The 24,085-nt window shown below is 32.8% G+C and overlaps 5 protein-coding genes across 9 annotated transcripts; 4 read left to right on the top strand and 1 right to left on the bottom strand.

Annotated features, from left to right (window-relative positions):
• Positions 1-4,193: 4,193 nt before the first annotated feature.
• Positions 4,194-9,972, top strand: LOC105424279 (ras-like protein family member 10B). Its single transcript, XM_089085494.1, has 5 exons — positions 4,194-4,410; positions 5,888-6,048; positions 6,928-7,164; positions 7,762-7,965; positions 8,345-9,972. The coding sequence occupies exons 1-5, from the start codon at positions 4,344-4,346 to the stop codon at positions 8,468-8,470; spliced, it is 795 nt and encodes a 264-aa protein (XP_088941620.1). The 5' UTR covers positions 4,194-4,343; the 3' UTR covers positions 8,471-9,972.
• Positions 9,973-10,107: 135 nt separating this feature from the next.
• Positions 10,108-12,855, top strand: LOC105424280 (uncharacterized). The gene is made up of 3 exons (XM_089085493.1): positions 10,108-11,673; positions 12,031-12,239; positions 12,494-12,855. Exons 1-3 carry the CDS (start codon positions 11,338-11,340, stop codon positions 12,639-12,641), a joined length of 693 nt encoding a protein of 230 aa, XP_088941619.1. The 5' UTR covers positions 10,108-11,337; the 3' UTR covers positions 12,642-12,855.
• LOC148937864 (putative citrate synthase 2, mitochondrial) lies at positions 12,751-13,501 on the top strand. Its single transcript, XM_089070547.1, has 3 exons — positions 12,751-12,915; positions 12,994-13,095; positions 13,304-13,501. Exons 1-3 carry the CDS (start codon positions 12,751-12,753, stop codon positions 13,499-13,501), a joined length of 465 nt encoding a protein of 154 aa, XP_088926673.1.
• Positions 13,502-14,099: 598 nt separating this feature from the next.
• On the top strand, positions 14,100-19,030 carry Rnft2 (ring finger protein, transmembrane 2). Of its 4 annotated transcripts, none has more exons than XM_011634409.2 (5): positions 14,100-14,490; positions 16,082-16,339; positions 16,416-17,108; positions 17,188-17,403; positions 17,476-19,030. In XM_011634409.2, exons 2-5 carry the CDS (start codon positions 16,091-16,093, stop codon positions 17,707-17,709), a joined length of 1,392 nt encoding a protein of 463 aa, XP_011632711.2. In that variant the 5' UTR covers positions 14,100-14,490; positions 16,082-16,090; the 3' UTR covers positions 17,710-19,030. The 4 variants fall into 4 exon arrangements, with proteins under 4 accessions (XP_011632711.2, XP_011632712.2, XP_088941617.1 ...); XM_011634410.3 differs by having other exon boundaries at positions 14,100-14,534; XM_089085491.1 differs by lacking the exon at positions 14,100-14,490 and adding an exon at positions 15,654-15,960.
• LOC105424272 (mediator of RNA polymerase II transcription subunit 25) lies at positions 18,926-23,941 on the bottom strand. 2 transcript variants are annotated; one of them, XM_011634413.3, is made up of 15 exons: positions 23,748-23,941; positions 23,319-23,444; positions 22,997-23,042; positions 22,756-22,880; positions 22,367-22,586; positions 21,671-22,271; positions 21,284-21,582; positions 20,813-20,991; positions 20,578-20,740; positions 20,270-20,461; positions 19,996-20,187; positions 19,717-19,902; positions 19,581-19,640; positions 19,374-19,496; positions 18,926-19,271 (listed from the first exon to the last, which is right to left on the bottom strand). In XM_011634413.3, exons 2-15 carry the CDS (start codon positions 23,438-23,440, stop codon positions 19,122-19,124), a joined length of 2,658 nt encoding a protein of 885 aa, XP_011632715.2. In that variant the 5' UTR covers positions 23,441-23,444; positions 23,748-23,941; the 3' UTR covers positions 18,926-19,121. The 2 variants fall into 2 exon arrangements, with proteins under 2 accessions (XP_011632715.2, XP_011632716.2); XM_011634414.3 differs by having other exon boundaries at positions 19,723-19,902.
• Positions 23,942-24,085: the final 144 nt, after the last annotated feature.

The raw sequence follows: 24,085 nt of genomic DNA, 5'->3' as shown, positions 1-24,085 counted from the left end.
TGCGATTTTTAATTTTTTGATCGAATAGCGAAAAAGCCGGAAGTATCGTCGAAAGAGGAAATCGAAAAATGTTAAGCCGGTACGGGCGTGTCTGGCGATATCCGAGCTCGATCTAATTTTGGATTTAATGTATGATTAACGTATGTGTACATTATTATGATCAAGTATTAATCGATAAAGTCACAGTATTATCAAATAGTTTTTCTCTATGTAAAGCTGTGTTATATTTATTTAATAAAATCTTGATATAAACGTTCATATAAATACCAGCGTATTCAAAGGAGAATCCAATTTTCTCATTGCATGTTCAAGTCAGAAGAAGTTTTAAAAAGCCATGATCTCCACACAATCTCATTAAAAAAAAAAAAATCATCTCTTCAAAAATTCATTACACGATTATTATTCCAAGAGAGCACTGTAAGGAATAGAAATTTTGAAAGACGCCTCGGAATACATATCCGTTATGTTACGATAATCGCTAATAAAGGCTGCCTTGCCTCACAAAATTCAATAAATTAGCACGGGCCATGAGTTTCTCCTTATTCGATTCAATCGTTGCTTTTAAAAAATATGACTCTTCCGGCATGTAGAAAGTAATGATCTTATATAAATACGATTTACGGTTGAACCGCGTAAGCAATTCCACGTGCAAATTAGCACGAGTAAAATTGTAGGGATGAAAAGGGATCGATGAAAAGATATCTTGCCGCTTTTAACTATACGAACAAACCCCTCGACAATTTTGAACAAATAACGGACTTTCTTCTCGCATTACATTCTTTATATTAAATTTTTTTTCTTTGCTTCTTATGTTTTAATAAAAAGCGTAATATAAAATGTCAGAATAGATACATGACGTATAAAATAAGTCGAGTTGCACACGATTGCACGCCTCTCTTCGTGTTTTTTCAGCGTTAATAATAAGATATTGACGTAAAGTGTGGAGATGTATATAGGGCGTTTCAACTTTGCAAGTTTGTCGTAGCTTATTAAACTATATAAAAAGCATTTGGTTAATATAAATAAGTAAATAAGTTCGTTTAAATAACTTTTTGTTTCGATAAAATAAACTGCTTATGTGTTATTTATCGTTTGTGAAAATAATTATTTTTTTCATTTTTTCAAATTCACCTTAGATGATTGGAATTCTATCTAAAATTATAAATAAATTTTCACTCTGAGATATGATATAAAATGCAGATTATCTGAAGTAGGTTTTACAACGTGCTTTTTGTATTTTCCCTTTGTTTTAATATCATAAACACACATAACATATATAAAAGCACGGATGGATAATTTATACTTTCGAAACGAAAAAAATCGCTATTTATTTTGAAAGAATCAATTTGCAAATCCATTGTGATTGAATACCGCCTTTTATTCACAACTTATTCAGTGAATAGGTGCATAATCATAACTCATCTTCTCGAAACACCCTGTACATCTCGACGAGACGTGACAACGTCTATTAAGAGTTCGTAAAAATAACCGTTTGGCAAGCCGAGTGAGAAATTGGCGCGTCGGATTTGCACGCAGGCGCAAAACGCGAGTATCTCCGTGCGGATTCTAGGGGTAGTTTCGATCGTCCGGGGGATGAACTATGCCGTGCTGCCGCCCGAGACGCCTCTACCTCGTGCGTTGCTCTCGTGCGATGCTGCCTGAAACGAGATCTCTCGCGGCGCCGTCGTTTCGTGACAGTGACACGCCTGCGGAGCGCGTGGTACCGATCTGTCGCGATTGCGTAATCGAGGATCAGGTCGTCAGTCAAGTGTCGGGAAAGTCGAGTGGCCAGGAAAGGAATTTTTGCGGTCCAAAGAGGATTCTGTGATCGCGCGTCGTCGGAGAGGAGAGGATGCACCGATCGTGGTCGAGGCGAGATCAGGCCGCTGGCTGTCCATCGACAGTAAAATCGGAGGGATCCGAAATCAAATCTGCCAAACTTCATTGACGAACCTTGGTGACGATCGTCCCTACTAAACGCAGTCGTTTCTCCTCGAGAAGCAATACACGTAAAAGCAATACTGGCACATGGATTGCGTTTGACACATCACGACTGTCTCCGCTTTCCGTCGTCGTCATCGCCGTCATCGCCGATCGTAAATACAAGAGGAAAATGATATTAATGCGGCGACGTCTGACGATGAACGCGATCCAATACGCATGCGTTCGCCAAATCTGAATGCGACTGAGATCGGATCTAGATGAACCAGGCGTGCGCAAACCGAAGATATTCTGAAGATCAAAAATCGAAGAAGAACCCATAGGGATGCAAATCGATTGTCAATCAATCAAGTACAATTTAGAATAATTGCTAACAATCAAAAATCGATATATGATCTCGAGTTCAGATCTCAGTATTCTAAAAACAATCACTATGTTTATCCGTTTATCTGACGAAGCGAATTAAAATGCATTTTCCCTCACGTGAAGCGTATCAGAAATCTAATTGGTCGAGATTATCTCGATTATAATTTTCAATTTTTAGCATTTCAAGAATACGAGCACGTGACGATCGAAACGATGATTGATCGTTCGATATTACAAGACAGTGATATATCCGTACGTGAGATATATAATTAATGTTACGTAACGCCTATCCATGAAGTAATAGGCTACGATAGATTCTGGGGAGGATATGAGAGAGAAGAAATCAAACTCGAAATTGCTGTTTGATTAGTGGAGCCAAGAAACACTTGATGGACAATGAATCTCAGCTCTTTTATTCATAATCTAATCTACGAGACTGAACTACATTGGTTGTTAGATTCTAAAAAAAGGTAGAATAAAACGAGATAATTTTCCTCGAAAAGAAATACATTGCCATTTAACAATAGATCCAGTATACTAACGGATAAAGGGGAGATAAAAAGGAGAGAGAGAGAGAGAGAGAGAGAGAGAGAGAGAGAGAGAGAGAGAGAGAGAAGGAAGAAATCAAAATACAAATTCGTTTTAATCATTAAAAGGCTCAAACTCAATAAAATCGTGAAATTAACGAGAATTGGCACGGCGCAAGTTGTGAGGATTTTTTTGCAAATCACCGATAACCATAGGTACAAAAACTGCAAGCGGCTGGAGGAGGCGAAGCCTCCCGCCGCACAAGCATTATCGTAAGTATTACAGATATCGCAAATTATTTTACCATCTGCCTGTCATTATTTATAAATTTATAAATATATAATTAACATATAATTATAATGAAATATTATATTAATAATTATTAATAATATATAATTGTTTATAGTTTTAGTTATAGTAATAATATGTTAGATATTTAATTAGATTTTAAATATATTTCATGTATATTTATATTTGTCTGTCAGTTTTATTCTATCTTTCTAATATGTTTCTTTTTATCAGTCACTTTAAATATTTTTTAAAAGTCAATTATATAGATATCATTAAATTAATTATATGATAATTTTTCAAAAGTTTAACATCAACGCAAATGAAAGTATCGATTACTTGATCATGTATATTAATATCATACGTATATTAACATGAGTTCAAATTAATTAAAAGCTTCGATAAAAGCCTGCACCTACGCATAATTAAAGTCACTATACTATAATACTTTAGAGATAACCATAATGGCCAGACACCTTTCAAATTATAACATGGTAATTTATATACACTTAATCCGATTAATACGTTTATGATGCTCTTTTCCAATCTTGTAATTGAGTATGTTGATTAAAAAAATTTTAATATTTCATTAATTTCATAAAACAAATCTTATCATTAAAAATATTTATAAATAGTATAACCAGTATACTCAAAATAATTTGCATGAAATATATTACAATTATATTAAGTTATAATTTAAAATATATTTCAACAAAATTTCAACAAAATTAACTGATTTGTATATACATATATATACACACACATATATATATATATATATAAACATATTATTATTTTCCCTATCTATATGTATATCATTTTACAAATATATATATATATATATATATATATATTTGTATATAAAGTGATATACATATAGATAAGGAAAATCATAATCTTCGTTTATCAAAGTAGTATTTAAAAATAGTATGTATATATACATGTATATACACATTTTTTAAATGTCATGTTTGATAAGCCGAGAATGTAATTTTCTGTATAATATGTGTATGTATATATACATATATATATATATATATATGTGTATATACATATATATGTGGTCGTTGATCTCTGGTTAGAAGAGACAGTACTCCGCGGAGTTTCTCGTCAGTCGATCGGCGAACTTCGACCATGAAGGTCGTCGGAACGTGGTAATAGCTGTAACATGAATATTCGCGATTCGTTGTGAGAGTACATTTTAATTACAATAAAATCTCATGGATCGCACAAAGGACAATGAATTATCATCAGGTTCAATTTTACATGCGAATAAACAGCTTCTGGGTAAACGAGTTTCACTTGTCAATATACGTGATACCTTGTGATAAGTTCATCATAAATGCATGTGAGATATTTTCATTTTTATTCTAAAAAATCATTAATGAAAGATCAATATCCGTTTTATTTCAGAGTTTTATCAATTTTTATTGTCCTGCATGCATAAAAAAATATATATATATATATACTTTTTTCTCTCGATTTAATTGATGCTTATTGAGACAATGTATGATATAATGTCTTGTTATAAGGATATTTAGTTCTCTTAATTGATTCAATTTTTTAATAATAAATTGGGAATTGATTTCCGTTATAAAGCGCATCTGTCGATGTTTTTATTTATATAGCAGTGAACTGATATATATCGCGTCCAGAGAACAATAGGACACAATCTCAGATAATTATTCACAATTAATTTATTATGCGCAAGCAATATCACAATTTTCAGTCAATTTATATACAAATATAATTGCATGTGTTTTATATACAGATGTTTTATTTCAAATTTCTCGGATCATTTTACACGCGCATTTTTGATGTGTTCTTTCTTATCAATTATTGTTTTATCTAACTTCTTTTTGCTTAAATCAAATTTTTTTCAAAAAGGGGTGTACATAGACATCATTTTGTTCCTGCGTGCGTGATCTTAAAGTAACTTTGACTGAAAATAAGTACTTGCAAAGACAAACGAATCCGCACGCGAAAGGTGCATGCATAGTACATTATGATTTACGGATAACGTGGCTCCTGCCTATATAAAAATATTCTCTTGCTTCATGAATAATATATTTTTACGGCGGAGAATTGGAGTAGGCAAAGTCGGCAAAACAAATGTCTAGAATGTATTTTTCTTAAACTTTTCTACGTAGCAGTTTCCTGCAGTCCGCAAGACAATTTTCCAACTTGACTAACTAAAATTCATTCCATGACAGATTCGAATACTGCTAATTAATCTATTCGTTCCATTAGTTGTGCATTTCTTTTGCGGACTTGTCGTATTTAAAAATTATGCCCGGCGTACATGAAAAACGAGAAGCACGATAATTTTCTATTACTTTTTGCCCCGCGCATATTAATTAGACTGGAATATTTATTAATGGTAATTGTGTGTGCCACGTGGACCGATTCTTCGCGGGTACTCGCTTTGTTTCGCATTTTTTAAATATTCTAAAATATTCTAACAGAACAAGCGTCCGGATTTAACTCACTGATGAGTTTTGATAACGAATGCTCTTTGTATAAAATACAGTTTTTGCCCTTTGAATAATCTTAGTTAATTATGCATACCCCCGATGTTTTGTTTGAAAATTGTATAATTTGCGGAACTTTAATATATACACGGGCGTACATGAAGAACAAGACTTTAATTACAATATTCCCGGTTCTAGAAATCTCAAAGTTATAAGAATAAAGTCGTTTGACAATAAATATTACATGTTGCATATTATTTGAGTGTTGCACGATTCTGTTGTCTCTGTCGTAGAGCTGGACCTCGATTATTTGGAAAGAAGAGGCGGAAATACAATAACTTACGAGGGCGCCGAAGGAGGATCGAAAGAAGAGGACAGTCCTGCAGACACTTTAGATCGCGTTAAAGTAATCTTTCTGGGTGCACCCGGCGTGGGAAAGACGAGTATAATCCGAGTAAGATCCTTACAGTAATAAATATAATTGTATCTCTCAACTGGATGCCGTAAACTGCCCTTTACTCTCTCTCTCTTTCAATCAATTCTTCAAATGCTAATCCCTAAAGAACTTTTTCTCCTGCTGGATGGACTCTTATTAACATCTGTATTTTTACATTGCTAATAACGATTTTGTAATTACATTGTAGAAATTCGATATTTTTACTTTCGTCTGACATCTAAAGTTTTAAATATAAAAGAATAAATATGAAAAATTCTTCTATAATAAATTATATATTATAAAATAAGATTTTTTTTAATATTTTTATTTCAGTTTATAACTTCTTAATTCTGATCTCTAGTTTCAATTAATTCGAAAAATTCGTATTTCTTTATTTTAATCTGTTTAGGACTATAAATATATTAATTAATTAATTAAAATATTATTATTAGAGAATGACAGTTTAAATTTGTAGAAATTTAAATAAATTATAATCAATATAAATTGTATGTTTTAACTTGAAATTGTGATTTGTAGGCATTTAACTTCATAAATAAAAATGCGATTATACATGCAGCTGTCGTGTGCGAGTAGGCAAGAATATTTTTCAGAATCTTTGTTTCAAAGCCGGGAGAGGCAAACAAATCACGGAAACAAGTCACTCGGACGCTCCGTTCATTTCCGATAATAGTTTCCGCTTATCGATGACGACGATTATCGACTCTCCGAGGAAATTAAAAGGCATAACGAATATCCTAAGGAGGCCGGATCACTTTTGACATTTCTTTCCACAGTCTAAACGATTACCAGCGGGACTTTCGATCCTCTTTCGATCAATCATATCTCCATATCCATAATGATTTTTTACGAATTCACGAATTTTTTGTATGCTTTCAGCAATTTGTTTGGAGCGAATTCTCCGAGGAGTACAGACCGACCGAGAGACGGGAGACATTTTATCCGAGCGTGCTTCTGGCTGATCGATTGTACGAATTGAAGATCACCGATCTACCCACTATTCCATATTTTCCGGTCAGCTCACACCTGGAATGGACGGACTTTCGTTATTACGGGTTGCGAAGTGCGACAGCGTATGTGCTCGTGTTTGATCTTAGCAATCAGGACACGTTTCAGGTATGAACAACCAAGATTCAATGTTAAAATGCGACAAATTGCGAGCCAGACCACTCGCGAAATAGAATTTCAACTTCGGAAGAACGTCAGAAACATGGCGCTTATTCTTTTTGCAAAGTTTTTCTCGTCAACTTTTTTCTTTCTCGTGGAAGCCGTCATCGACTTGAGGTTGCGTCAAAGTTGTCGGCATAAAAGTTTGATTATCTGGATGTTTGTCTGAGTGACGAAAGGTGGTCTTTTGAGGACAAAACATAATACAAGTTTGCTGAAATTAAATCAGTTTTGCTAGTAACAAGGCAAAAGTATAAATGAGAAACGCGCTATGACGTAGATAACATAGTGCAACAGATAATTAAAAATCGTAGAAAATGATCTTTCTGACTCATATTTATCCTACACATATTTTAACTTTTAAAATCAAAATAGCGCATTTTTTACGTAACAAATTAGAATATATATATATATATATATATATATATATATATATATATATATAAAATATACATATAATTTAAAATATCGTTTGTACTAATTTTTTCACGATGCACGATGAGTTTTACGTGATTTTTTTTTTCATTTTCGATCGATGTGATTCAGTATATCAGAACGTTACGTGAACAAATCTATGAGGCGCGCGACATGAGAGGCGTACCCCTGCTGGTGGTCGGGAACAAGCAGGACGAACTGTCGCAGACCGCCGCTTCCGGGACCAGATACAGGGATATCGTGAACCTCGTCCGGAAACACTGGAGATGCGGTTACGTCGAGTGCAGTGCCAGATTTAACTGTCGCGTGGTACAGGTGCGCGTTATACATTATTTATCAATCTCCGCCGTCAGCAATCTACATCTCATTCGTATTAAGATTAACTTAACTCTCTCAGAATTTTAATATGCGCCTCAATTACCGTTTATATTTAGCAGTTAATAAAAAAAATTGCAATTCTCAGCTCAAAGTTCTCTCTGAAAATCCAAGAAATTTACTAAAATTTTCAGGTGAAATTCTCTCTGAAAATTGTGGAAGTTTATCGAAAAATCTGATGAAAATGGGCTTAAAAAAATTTTTCGGAATAACATTTTAGAATTCTCTTCAATCTTTCTCTTTTCGAAATTTGTTTGAAGTGCGTTCCATTTGTCAGTTAGGAAAATGATGATGATATATATCTACCGATGATCGGCAGGTGTTTCGGGAACTGATGAAGAGCATACAGGCGATAGAAGGTAGGCCAACCTCGCCGTCGCCCGCGGCCACGCAGCCGATGCGATCGCATCCACACGACACCGGCGAGAAGTGCATTCTTCTCTGACATTGAGACTTAAATCATCTCCCTGTTACGGGACAGGATCACGAGGATCGGACTGCGCGATCATGCGCGAGAACGCATTCTCCCATAAATGTACGGTAATACAGTCATCGATTATACAACGCGGAGCCAAGTAGTCGGCCCATTGTATGGTCCGCGGGCAATAAAATCAGAACGAATGTATAGATCTGCTCAAGCGAAGAGGCACGTCGCTCGAGTCACGAGAGTCGAGAGCAATAGACGTCACATTTGAGAATGACTTTCCTAAGGCTGCATGCGCGCAATCATACGAGCGAGACGTGGACGTGGACGATTTCGAAATAAGCGACAATAATAATAATCGAGATTTCGTACGTCAACGGTAAATTCGCCGCGGCACGCGAATTAATTGCTGCTTCAATCGGAGATTTCGTAATTCAGGGAGGTTCTCACTCGCAGCTTCGAAATTTCGGTGGTTCAACCGGCGGGAAGAATCCGTCTTCTCTCGCGGTGTTACACTTTTGTATCCACATTAATCGCGCTTGCACAACGATATTTCTTCATATTAGACCATTATTGATTACGATTCTACGATAATCATAATTTTCGTCAAATTCGATTTTTTACGCAGTAAAATTACGTTCATTTATTGAAACTGAATCAATTTCGATGAGTTTAGATCTCTAAATGAAGCGAGATCGTATATAGAAATTAATATTTGACACGTGTTAGAAGTGCTCAGAAGAGGAGGTGTTAAGTAGCGTAATAATTAGAAGGAAAATACGGTACTGAATAAGCCAAGAAGGTAGCGAGATGCAGCGCGGAATTCCTTTCAGCTCAACCCTTTCCTGCATTCGGCCTAATAACATTCACGCTGTAGGTAGGTACCTGGCGAGGACGAAGCAATAGTATATATATATATACACATACACATATATATTTTACTATGCTGTTAAGAGAGTTAATCGGTTATTAATCTAACGTTAAACAGTCAGTCGATCGCGAGGATATAATCGTTAATATATATATATATATATATATATATATATATATATAATTATCATATTCGAGATATATATATATATATATATATATATTATCGAGATGTTATATACATAGATTGTACCGGCATGCATCGTGTGTTAGCGTTGTTACCATTTGTATATACTCTAAAGCGGATGCTGCGTGCACGTAATTTCTATCTTAGATCTATCAAGCTAAGACGCGTCCTCGGGACTCGCTGCGATGCGCGGAGCGTATACGCCAGCAATAGAACGATATCTACGATGTTATTATTTATTACGTTCGGACGCTCGAACGAGTCATGCGGCGTCCTGACAACGGCATAAGAGATACATAAGATCGCTCAATCCCAATTTGCACAGATGCAAGTTAACCGGAATGTTTTGTAACCGTTGCGAGTACGTCCAGCATGGGAGCGACTGTGTGCAACCCGCAGGTGATATGTGATCCCTTATTTTGTATGCACATGCACGACGTTCACAATAAAAATTAGTGAGATATCAGCGTGAGGATTACCCCTTTCTTTCCCTCCACGTCGCTTAAATGTATCCATCGTCGAGGAACTGCCGGAAGTATACAAAATTTAATGGCAGATTCTTGAAATTATTTCGAAGTGAAAATCTGAAGTCAAAGTGTCGAGATTATAATAATTGTTAAATGAGAAGTATTTAAGCTGAAATATTCTATATATATATATATATATATATATATATATATAGAAGCGAGAAAAGTTAGAAGCGAGAGTTCTCGATATTTTGTGTCTTTATATATATATATATATAAAGAGAATATATCTATATATATGTATATAAAGATACACTACTATAAAGATACCAAATCGAGAATTCTCGCTTCTAACTTCTCTTCAGATTGAATGTCAAAATGCTTCCAAAGTATTTAACGTGAAAATTCTCCGTTTAATTATAAAAGATAAATTTAAGTATTGTAAAGGAGTCTATTGTTATTTTAATTCGTATATTTTTCGCGTAGCGTACTATCAGTTAATTTATATATTACGTATTACGTACGACTGAACAGGTTATTACGAAAGATGTTATATCTATCAAGAGGATTACGGTGTCAAAGAGTCCACCTGTTCGCTGCGTGGGATAAGAGAAAGAGTTGCGTCACGCAGTTTCCCGCTGTTGAAAAGAGCAGCTTTGGAACGGGAGAACGGCACGTATGGTTGGAATTAATTTATTAAAGTATGCGAGACTGCGCGAGGGACTAATTTGCAAAATTCGCGAATTTTGTCGTCAAAGCAACGCCGCTTGATCTACGCAAGATACAAAGCCACTCTTTGATTGCGATAAATGTAAAATCGTCTATCGTCTTAAGGTGAGCAAGACGAGAGGAGAACCCAGTACGAGCACAAATCTAAAGGAAGCCCTCTGCGAGAAAATTCCCGTGCATCATGATCTTCTAAGAAACTTTCGGGTTTATTTCGGCTCGAATATCGTTAGTCAAATTACTGTCGACAGTTTATACCAGGGATTAAGTGATGTAAAAACCATCATCAAGGAAACATCAGAACTCGATTCTAAATATGGTGTAATAATCGCAAAAGATTTTAAAAATAAATAATAAAATATATAAAATGTTAATGAATTAAAAATTAATGATATTAAAAGATATTCGAAGATTTAAAGATAATATTTTAATTTTTTAAATGTGTATGTGTGTAAAAGATAATATAATACAAAAATTTGTCGATTTTTACTTTTATAAAGCTGTAAAATACGTAAAAGCTATATCTAATGTTATAAATTATTTTAAAAAAAGCAGTAATTATTTGCAACTGATACAAATTACATAATCTTCTTTTTCTATGGAAAAAAATTTTTCTCTCAACATTAAAACTTCAGATTATGTACCGTGGATTGACTATACCGGAAGTGATCGCTCTATTGCCTCGCGAGGGAAATTCACCGAGTGCGGAAGCGGTGTTTTGGTTGCTCTTGACTGGTGACGTCCCAACGCAGCAGCAAACAGCTTCATTAATTGCCGATTGGACGTCGCGACGTAAAAAATGTACGGAATGGTGGTTGGGACCGCAAGGTGAAACGATAGCTTCGGTTCTGCGTTCGATGCCCGAAACAATCACACCCTTGCACAGATTGTCGGTCGCCCTCGCAATTTTTGACATCAGCAAACAGACGAACGAGGCCAAAAGGCATGGTGCTCTGCCATATACTTATTGGGAGGTACATAAGGATATTTTGATATTAGAAAAGTTTGCCCAGTAAAATTTATAAAGAAAATAAATAAAAACTTGTAAACTCGTAAACTCAAAATTATATGTAATAATAAAAGACATTTCTCTCAACAAAATAATGAAATATTAAGAGAAAATGAAAAACCGCAATTACATCTTATTAAAAAAAAAGTAAAAATAAAATTGAAGACATTATAAAATAAGCTTTAATTGTAAAGTTCTGCAATTGAGATTACCAATTAGCAGAAAGAGTAATTTTTTTTGTAAAGAACTTTTTTATTACAGAAAATATTAAAAGTTATATTTATGTAGGTTATATATAAAACAATATTTGTTGAATTTTCAGTATGTTTATGAAGATGGTATGGAATTTCTGGCGACTTTACCAGCGATCATTGGTCTGATAGCTAAAGGTCGAACATTGACAAATGTGAGTGGCGATGGCGATTGGGTGCAGTTTTTGTTGGATTGCTTGAATAATATGAATGAGAGCTGTGATAGTCGAAGATCATCGAAGATTGCGGATTTTCTCAGGCTATACATCACTTTAAATGCGTAAAGAAACACAAATTCTCAGTACTTTTAGTATAAACATTTCCAGTTTTCATAAAAATAAATTTAAATATACAGTAAACATGAAAATATACAGTAAACATGAAAACAAATTAGCAAAGCTGTTTAATTATAAATAATATAACATGTCTAAAGTTAAAAAGTTATATGAATTTGTATAAATAATAGCAACATCTTTTAATATAATTAAAAATAAAAGATGAAGTGAAGGAAAATTGAACGATCTATCATAATAGTGATGATGATGGTGCAGCTCCGCCCGCTCACATTACGCAAATTTTGGGTTCAACTGATCTCCATATAAATGAGGTATTAGCAAGCACCGTTTTGGCGCATATCAATGAGCCTAAAAGTGGAACAATGTTGCAGGTAGAAGAACATTAAATCATAAAAATTTTTTTTATATATATAATTCCCTCATATTATAAATTTATTACTCTATATACTTTTTATATACGTGTAGTGGAAAGAATTACAAATGAAGATTAAAAGCATGCTGGGTCGAACATGGACGGAACAATCCTTGAAAGATTGCGTGCTGAAGCTATGGAGTAGAGATAAATTGATAGGGCACAGGGAGGCTGATTTTTGCGATCCACGATACATAGCTCTTTCACATTACTCCAAGCAATATTTGCCCAATAATTCAGAAATAAAGGTATAAAAATAAATTCGCACGTAGCAAAAAAGAAATTATTCTTATAAACGCATAATTCGATAAATGACAACTTTATAGCTCTCGGAAGATATCACGCGGATAATAAAATCGACACTGAGAAGACCAAACAGAAAAGACATTTATCCTGAGCAGAATGCTCTAACTCCTGTCATTTTTCAGGTAAATTTACACATTTTTTTATAGCAAAAATTAAAGATAAAAATTAAATTTTAAGATACAAGAAATTTTATTTGTATATCTTCTATATTTTAGTTATATTTAATTTATGTGCACAAATTAAAATAATTTAATTATTTTTATTATATAATACAAAATAAAGAATTTAGATTATATTTAATAATACTTTTAACAATTTCTTTTTATTTAGTATTACGGATTGGAAGATATGAAGTTCAATCAAACGATATTCTATATGGCACGAGCCTTGGGAGCGATCGCTTCAATTATCTGGACGCAAATCGTAAATGCACCTGTCGAGCATCCGATATCGAAGTGCACTTATAGTTATATAGAATCAATTCGTGACGACAATATAAAAAAACGGAAATCTAAATTACGAAGGTAAATAAGAGCGGAACTTATTCCTAAAGTATATATTCAAAAGTTCTTTAAAAATCTTTGTAAATTTTAATGCTAATCTTTTGTAAAATGCTAATCTTTTGTAAAATTTTTAATGCTTAATGCTATCAACTATTATTGTTCGTCAGTTCTTTTTTTTATCGTACCTTTGTGATATAATCCATTTTAAAAATGTGATAATCTTTACCGCATCGTATTCAAAATAAATAACACTAGTTAAAACCTGACGTGACGAAAAATTTGACTTACGGCCATTGTTCTTAGCATCCAAAAATCTATAAGAAATACTTTTAGTTCAAAATAATGCAAAAATATTTTTTAATTCAAATATTTTTAAATTTTTCATAAAAAAAATATTTTTTTTAAGTGAAAATTAATGTAGTTTATAACTTCTTCTTCAAATAGAAAGAATATGCACGTTCCGCTTATCGAAAGATAGTTTTCATTACACGTATCGACATCTACATAAAGACCTCGGTACTTCCTGATGCGATATGGTAGATAAGTTAGGTCTTGTCTATCTAGTCGTGTCTATGTATAAAAAAATATATGGAAAAATAGTACGAACGATATCTAATGGGATTAGTCTATCAAGATGAATAGTCCCTTCCGGGCTCGCTCGACTGCCGCCGTTGATCCGACAAGGAAGAATTTATCGAAAAGACGATATCAAAAAATGCATCCCGGGACATTCAAATGCGGACCGTTCGCAGTAATACGCGTGCTCGAGCAAGGCCCAATCGACTTCGTACAGATAATCAGGAGGAGGATGGTGTGACGCGACGTGTAAACCTCACGTCAAAATTATGACAGACGAAAAATCATCGATGTGAGCGATCGTTACGAAGAGAATAAAAAAAAAAAACGTGGATTCGGTGTTGATCCGAGGGCGAAAAACTGTGAGACCGAAACGGAGAAATGAACACCTATCGGCAATCGTAGCAAGATCTGCGTGGTTACGATTTTTCGCGCAAGGTAGACCATATCTCGAAAACTGTCAAAACAAAGGATATCAACACGTAATAATAATAATTTCGACGACGCTTAATTATTCCTCGAATTTTTTATTTCTTTTCATATGGCTTTTTTTCGTTACGTCATTGTAGAACGTAAGAATGATATTTAAAACGTGGATAAATATGTAAATCTAGTTCGGGATATATCGCTCGGATTTGGATGAAATTGTATTTTGTTCGACGAATTTCTGGAATCCAAACTCAAAAAGTGAAGATCGTTATTATAAAGATAATGCTTGAAGGTTAGGGAATCTGTTATACCGATGAAACGCAGCGATAGCATGCGTTAAAAGATAAGGCACGAAATATGAAATCAATTACGTGAAGTTTAATAGATAAAATAAAACTTATAGAGCAATATCGAGAAAATTATTAAAAATAGACAGCCTTACAGAAGTTCATGTCTGTTGTTTACAATTTAGCCAATTAGTTTAAAATATTAATTTTATTCTGCTATTTTGTAGATATATATATTATGTTTATACATACATATATATAGCTTTATATTTGATTTTACTTAAAATGATATTTTTATTATTTGTCCATGTTATTTATCCATGTAAATGATAATTATAAAAAAAATATAATTCCGTGATGATTATTTTTTTTTTTCAGCTGCTTTAGGGCAATCAGATTCATTAGGCAAACTAAATTGACAAATAATTTTAAGAGCCAAGAATGAGAAAAACAAAGAAAAGATAAAAATTAGGAATAAAAATAAAGATTATTTATTAAATCATGGAAACAAATATTGAAATATTTCGATTACACTGAATCTTAAATAAATATGTAAATAAATGATATAAATATCATGAGTTATTAATATGAATATATAGCAATATTAATGGTGAATATTATTAATTATTTTAATATTTTTATATTAAGAATTTAATATTATGAGTTATTCTCGTTACAGAAGGCAAATATTTAATACGTCATAAATATGATAATTATAACATAATCATAATAATGTTAATTTCTCGTTCGCTGTTTAAGAAAATTTGTGTAGCGAACTTCATTTTGCGTGAAGGTCAAAAACGCATATGGAATTGTATAATCAGTTCATTATATAGTTTTAAATAGGTTAACTTTTCATATTGGTAAAGTTTCACATGTTATCTCTTGTGCATAACATCATAAATTATTACTGATACGTTATAATTATATGTTTGACTTCATATTTCATTCGCCGTTTTTATTGCATTGCTCATTTTGTCGATATAATATATTTCTTAACCTTCTTAAGTACATTCAACGGTTGATTACAAGTTTTACAGCGCCGAACCATGATTTGTATTTTTTAGGGATTTTATTTTACGCAAAAAGACGCCAAACAAGTGCAGTTTCATTGAAATCTAATCAGAGCGCCTTGAACTAGACTTACAGAACTTGTATTAGACAAGTTATTTAGGAAACGACGTCACATTATGTAACATAGCATATTGCTCTGTTTATTTTGATATCAGAAGCATTTTATGTACATCGCATGTTGCGCATAATGATATAACAAGGAGATTTATCGTAAGTTATCGAAAATGTTTATATCGTAGATTAAAATAATGGCTGAGAACAGACCGATAGAAGAGGCAGCGAACGGAAATTGCGACTCAAGGATGTCACATGTATCGACCTCAAATGAAAATAGACAAGTTCAAGAATCGCCAAGTAGTATTAGATATACATTGACAAGTATAAGCTCCGGAACGCCATTTAACTTTGGCATTAGGACAGCAGAACGCTCTAGAATATTTGGAAATAACATCTCTTCCACTATTCAAGGAATTCGTCCTCTCATACAACAAGCAGCGGTATGTAGTGTCAGAAGTCCATTCATTGTCGATATAAGAAACAATACTTTGGACTAATCACATTTTGTCATAACAGCCTAATATATCATTGACATCACTCTTGGCCATTCATGGACTCCGAAATCAGGTACATCCAGTCGCCTTACCAAGTGATAGCTATGTGATCGATTTAGAAGAGCCTGTAACAAGCAGCACAGATTCTCATGATGAATCTGGACATAATCATCATCATTATCATGTAGCATCGACTATGCCAAATAATTTTTCAAACAATATGCATGAAGCTGCAAATGAGGTTGCTGAAAATCATAATAATAATAATAACAACGCCTCGGAAAATACCACCAATGGCAATGTACAGATAGGTCCAGAGGCTCGGGCGATGCTGAAACAACTTCAGCAATATGTTCCTTTTGTTACAATTCTTCTTACCAAAAGTCTTTACGATCACAGAGCAGGCGTACTCACGTTTATCGTACTACTCGTCACGTTTATTCATGCTAATAATGACCTCAAACGCGAGATTGCCAAGCAACACAATCGGAGCTGGTCGTTGCTCATGCTGATTCTATGCTACATCACTGCATGCATTATCTTTGTTGTTTATACATTTGACTTTTATACCCTCGCTCCTTACGCGGAACCGCTCACGATCTGGGAATTGCTTTGCTACGTCACAATTATGGACTTCTTCCTCAAACTCATCACCATCATCTGCAAAGTTCTTTTGACTTGCCTACCAGTGCGAATACTAGCATTCCAGAATCGAGTAAGTATTGCGAATCATTGGAAGCCGCATGATACAAATAACGTATAGTCGGATGAAATAATAAATGACAAAATTTTAGGGAAAATATTATCTTATGGTGGAAGCAATGTCGCAGCTCTATCGATGTGTCGCACCTGTTCAACCGTGGTTATATTACCTGCTTGAAACGTATCAGGGTCCGGAGAAAATTATAGGAATTTTGTTCTCGGTGATGTATACAATGAGCAAGGGTAGCGATCTACTGTCACGCCTTAAACTGTTTCGCACTGCTGCATGGAAACTGTTTCAAAACGTGGTATGCATATTTTTTCTCATGAATATTCTCAAATTTGTTATACAGCATCTATATAATAACTTTTTTTTATAGAGCTTAGGAGTATCTCCGTCGAAGGAACAGTTAATTGCATCCGGTGGTATATGTGCGATTTGCCATGAAGAATATATCACGCCCGTTAGACTTCATTGCAAGCACATCTTCTGTGAAACGTGCGTTTCGACGTGGCTTGACAGAGAGCGATCGTGCCCCTTGTGCCGTGCGTCCATTACGGACGATCCAATTTATCGAGATGGTCATACAACACATTTCGTTCAATTATATTGATTCTGACAATTATTATTTCTTGAGATAATTTTTATAGTTTTTTATTACTGAGTAAAAATGTAAGAGGTTCTGTTTTATATATATCTATATAGTGGCAAACGTGTAACTTTCCGTTATTTATTTTAATCTAATAATTCTTAAATTTTTACATTTTTTGCTTATCTTAGACCTTTAATGAGAAATTTAATTGATACTTAAACTAATAAATATAAGAAATAATACAAATGCAATTTTTTAGCAAAACCATCATTTGCAAGATTATTAATTAAATATAATAAAAGATTGTACACGTTTGGACATATGTAAAATATATTGTACATAAATATTCATATTTAGAAATCTTAAGCATTAAAAATAAAAATCGCGGTAGTAAGGCCAAGAATTGGAAAAATCGATTTTTTTCAGAAGAATAAAAATTTTCTTTTTTTATTATTAGCTAAAGAAATATAATTCTAGATTATTAAAATTTTTCAATTTTTAAATGTTTCAATTTTTCTTTAATCAATTTTTCCAGATTTTTATTTTGTGTATATTTTATTATTATTAAATAAAATATATTTTATAATAGTAGCTAATATATTAAAACTATAATAAATTTAAATAACAAATATATATATTATTACTTAAAAATTGCAGCGTCAAAGTTTGTAATTCATGGTTTTTTATGAAATTGTTTAGAATTTTTCCAATATTTTTATATATATTTCTAAACTTTGTTCGTAAAAATCATGAATAATTAATGTATTTAAATTTCAATTCTAAATTATACTAAGTAAAATAAAAACAGCTGTTAGAAAAAAGCAATTTTTCTAGGAACAATATAAAGAGATATTATGTGCAAAAGATTTATCCAGATTGCAAAGAAAAGAAAAACATAAATAAAAACCGTTGCTTTCATTTCCATATAAATGATAGTTCATTTTCGACTGTTACTAATTGAGAAAATGGAAAAAAAACATTTGACATTTAGATTGACGATCCCGCATACAAATTTCATTAGATGAAAAAGATATAAATAAGATATAATTAAAGATATAAAAATTTAGAATCGAAAAAAAAATCTTCCATTAAGTTTATTATAAATAAATGTTAATTCGAGTTAAAGTATTTCTCTTTACATAACAAAAGTTTAAGAAGAATACGTTAACTGATATTGACGCTGCCAAAGAGAAGAATTTGAACGGATGGTAAAATGTGAATGAAAAATGAGAATATGTACTTTCTTAATTTAATATTTAATATACTTATAAGCATTTTTTACATGTATTTCTGTCTATATATAAATATAATTTCTTTTCATAAATATACAAAGTTAAAATAATTATTTCCTATTCTTATACTTGGTATGCATATGTATATAAACTTAAAAAAGAATAAAATTAACTTAAAAAAGAATAAGACCTAGCAATAATTTAACCAAGAAAATCGTAATTTGATACATCTTCAAACTGTTGATTTTGTGTATTACCAGGTGCCATTGGTCTCGTTGCTATCTGCCCTCTTGGACCTACTATTTGTTGTTGCACTCCAAACACTTGTCGAACACTATATTGAGGTTGTGGCTATAAAAACATTAATTACATTTTATATCCTAAATTCTTCATTATTAACATACTTAAAAACATTAGTATAAACAATTTTTCTACAAAATTCTAATAGCTCACTTGTTGTAACAAATGTCTAAGACCAAGGTTGTTGGTGGAAACCGGACGCATTAATCTTTGAGCGCCTGCCTGTTGGTTAGCCATAGCAGCTGCCGGATTGATACCTCTCTGTGCCTGTTGCGCCTATATGTATGTATGAAAATTAATGGTCTGTATGTATAACATATAAACGCAAAAAATTATATCTATTCAAATCGAGTTATTTACCTCAAGTTGTTGTTTATATTGCATTTCTTGCTGCTGTGCTACTTCGAGGTTTTGTTGAATCTAGAATACCACAATTGTAAGAATTTCTAAAACTTTTAAAAGTTACTCATATTAAATACAAAAATTTATGATTTACATTTACTTCCAATTGAGATTTGTACTGCGCCTCTTGCTGTTGCGCAGCTTCTAACGTTTGTCTCAAATGTTGGATCTTTAGTAAATTTTGATGTCTAGCGATTTCTATATCATCAAACGGTGGACGTTGTTGACCGATCATACCTCCAGCGCCAGTGTTTGCTTGTGGACCGCTGATTCCGCTATTCTGTAAATATAATATAAATGGGTAAATTATTAAGGATTAATCATTAAGTTATTTCATTTTATAGAACTGTAGATATTAGTACATTCGTATTACCTGCATATTCATTTGAGTCTGCGGGCCGCTGGTCGAAGTTAAAGTTTGTGGAGGAGCATTGGTAGGCACAACATTCTGCGTTATTTGACCACCACCCATCGCCATAGTATTCGTTTGAGACATAAGAATACCACCTTGTGCACCTGTAGTTGGCATTGGCGCGGGAATTGTATTACCTGGTCCAGGATTAGCCTAAAGAGAATTAGAATAGAATTATTTTATGATCTTTTCTATTTTTTTAATTCTTGTGTGTAAGTAAGAATTTATCGCTTACTTGTCCGTGTCTCATAGAAGCTTGAGATGTTTTCTGCTGCTGTATAACCTTGCGAAGACGATCTACAAAAGCTGTTTGATCATTTGGAATAAAACCCAAATATGTTTTTTTGTCTGTAGTATATAAAAGTATTAGTACTTTTATTTCACAGACTGGACTTGAAGGCGCTGAAGTAAAATGGACGCATCCCGCCTGAAATAGAAGAAATTTTAAATTATATTTATATTACATTAAAAATATATTTTATTATTAAATATTATATTATTAATTTTAAATATATTTATTATACATATGATAAATACACTTACAAATCCAGCTGTCATCATTTTCGTTAAGGATTCCAGTGCTTCACATGGCGTCGGATGAAATACAACGGATTTCGAATTTTTTAGATAGGTACCACCAATACTTCCTATTAATTGTTTTGGCATCAGTTGCATTATCAGTTTCGATGGCCATGTGTCCGCTTTTCTAAAAACCAAATGTGTAAAATAAACATGTGAAAAAATTATGTCAACATAAAACTGAATAACAATAATTTACAATTCTGGTTCTCCATCTTTTGCATTTGCTGAGACTTGACACGGGACGTGTCGCGTTTGTTTCTGCGCATCTGTCGGATTTTTGGCTTTTTCGATCCATTCTACAATACCTTGCCAGATATTCTGGCGCTCGCGTTGCACAAGTTGTTGATTTTGTACAGTGCCAGTCGACACATTACCCTGAAAAAGTAGAATAGGGCAAAGTTAGGAATTAATATACAGTAAGCGAATTTTTATAAGTTAATTTTTAAAATATATATATAAATATATATAAATACTTAAAAAAAGAATAATATAAAGTAAGAAAAAATATAAATTGTTTAGATTTTATTCTCTGTTGCATACGTTAATAGAAAATAAATTTCTCAAATCTTTTCTTTAATTCATTATACTCCAAGAAAAAGTCTAAATTTTAAAAGATAAAAATATAAAAATTTTATATTTATATTTTATATAAATGAAATTTGATTACTTGCGCTTGAGGATGTGTAATCTGTTGTGTAATGGAAGATACAGATACTGGAGCTTGTTGTGATGCTGTAACAGTCTGTGGTACTTGAGTAGGCACAGACTGACTAATACAAGACACAGTAAGTTGTGATCCTGGTTGGCTATGGGTCGGTTGGGCAGCCATTGACATGGTAGCCTGTTGTGCATTCTGCTGTTGTTGTTGTTGCTGCTGCAGTTGCATCGTCAAGCGCAACTGTTGTTGTTGCTGTGTGAGTTGCTGCTGCTGTTGCTGATTAGCTGCCATAACATTATTGCCAGTTACTGAAATAGACATTATAGAGTTTATACTCAAACATATTGTTTCAAGCATATTGTAAATATAAAAGATAAGATAAAAATATCTCTTTACCATCTAATCGTTGATTAAACGCAGCTACGTTAAGTCCTAGCGACGAAGGTGGTTGAGTTAGTTGGGCTATTAATGCACTGCCTTGTGTATTTGCAGGCGCGGTTGCTCCCGGTATAAATGGTGGTCGTAACCACCTAGGCCTCGTGGCTATATTCACTGCCGTCGCATGATAATTTGGTGGTGCGGCTATCTGAGAATTATAAGGCGGCCGCCCGGTATTCATCGGTGCTGCCATAGACGGTGTGACGGTCTGATGTACGGAGGTAATATTCTGCGGAGCTTGGTTTCTGAAAGGAGGACCTTGCTGCTGATTCGGTGGAGCGATATTCTGCTGTACCTGATTAGGATTTGGACTGTCATTGCTTTGCAATGGACTCAAGGGTATTTGGGCTGCAGTAGCTGCAGCATTGTGAACGTTACCGCCCATTTGAGGACTAACAGGGCGTTCCTTTAAGTTATAATTTCGCAAAAGCACCAAATGCCGTGGATCCTTGGCATAATTCTTGGTTTGTGAAGATTGCAAATCGCCGCCGGCTTTTTCAAATAACTTATATAATGCCGGAATTTTCCTTGGTGATAATATAGAAATATTTATATTTCTCTGTAAGTTACATACATATGGTTAACATATATATGCATTTATATCTTATTACAGTTATAGTTAAAATTTATAAATTTATAAATTTTGTTACTCACTTCTTGATAAATGCCAGCTAATTGTTCAATGGTATGACCAGCATATTTGCAACTTTCTTGAATCATAGTTTGATATGGAGGCGAATTACATATTAAAATACAATGTTTTTGTAAAGCTGTGTTTGGCTCTCTTCTTAATTGTAAATCTTCAAAACACTGTAATCCTGTGGCAAGACCCTCACCTATGTTTGCAAAAGATTCTCCTTTTCCACCAACCATTCTAATAAATTAAGATTATTAAGACATTAATATTAAGAAAATCAATAAAATCAATCAATAAAAAGGATATTCAATCTTTGAAAAAATCCACTTCCCATTTGTATCTTTCCCAAACTTTTGCAAAACTTCAAAACTTATTTGCAGAAAATAATTATATGCGCTATACTCACTCAAGCTTATCTAGAGCCATCAATAGTTTATGAGGATTTGAATAAGGTCCAAAAGTCTCTGTACATGGAGATGGTAAGCAATCAGCAGCATGATAAACGACTATCCCATATAATATTGTGTTATTCTGTTACATAAATTTCAATTAAAGCAAAATAAATTATGACAATCAAAATTTCTATAGAATAATCTAGAATAAAATTTCTAGATAAAAATTTCTAGATAAAAGATATAATTATATACCTCAGAGACATATTCTCTGTCTTCTATGTTACCTTGACAGAAATATCTGTAATACAGAGAATTAATATTTTAAAACAAAATAAAAATTACAAAAGTAAAGAAATTTATTAGAGCACTTTCACATGTCAAAAACCTATAAATTTCCTTACTTTTGTAATTTTTATTTTGTTTCAAGATATATAATTGATTTCTTCGATATGGAAATAAAAAGAATATTTTCTGTTTGTAAGAGTAGAAAATTAATATAAGAATTACTTTTTATATAATGAAAAGATAGTGTTTGCAGTATATAATAATATATTGTATTCAATTTAAAACTTACTCCAATGTTGGCATAACATAATTTGCTTTAAGATCATTAAGATATGCACCATTAACAGCTGTTCCTTCAATGACAAATATAACATCTGCTTGCATTCCATGTTCAGTTGGTCCTGTCACCATTATTCTAGAATACAACAAAATATTATATATAATATCTCATAGTTATATATAATTATAATACAGTATATAATTTACATATATATGTACATAAAATTGTGAAATATTTTCTTCAAAAGTGTCTACCATTTATCTATTAAAATTAAAATTGAAAAATGATTTTTTAATCCAGTTTCCAAGATCAAGGATTTATATTTCAATAATGTAAAATTAATAATTTGATACTTCAAGCTAACCTAAACTCTTCAAATTTGCAAAATTCAGAATTATTATATTTAACAGAAATAATTCATTTTTTTTATAAACTTACCTTAAAATTTATAAAATTTAAAAAATTCACTTGTCTGCTAGCGTTATTGTAAAAATATACATGTAACTCAAAAGAAAACAGTCTCAAATCCTCTTATAAAAATTGTGAAAAGGTAAAATCGTGCAGAAATTGCACAGCTCTTACAGAATCGTACAAAATCATACGTACAATGAGGAGCATAAATGAGCTTCTTTTTCGGTGTAGCTAGGAGTAGACGAACGCGCCATCTGTGGGTTGTCGTCGCACTTACTCTCCGAGGACTAGTGTGACAGACCGAATGAACCTCAGATTTTGCATATACATTGCCCGCGCATAAAAGATTTTTTGATACAATTTGA

The sequence above is a fragment of the Pogonomyrmex barbatus genome, unplaced genomic scaffold (genome assembly GCF_055798465.1).
Source record: "Pogonomyrmex barbatus isolate J1 unplaced genomic scaffold, ASM5579846v1 scaffold10, whole genome shotgun sequence".
Classification (NCBI taxonomy): domain Eukaryota; kingdom Metazoa; phylum Arthropoda; class Insecta; order Hymenoptera; family Formicidae; genus Pogonomyrmex; species Pogonomyrmex barbatus.
Note: the sequence above shows the minus strand (reverse complement) of the source record. Positions and strands in the feature narration are given on the sequence as shown.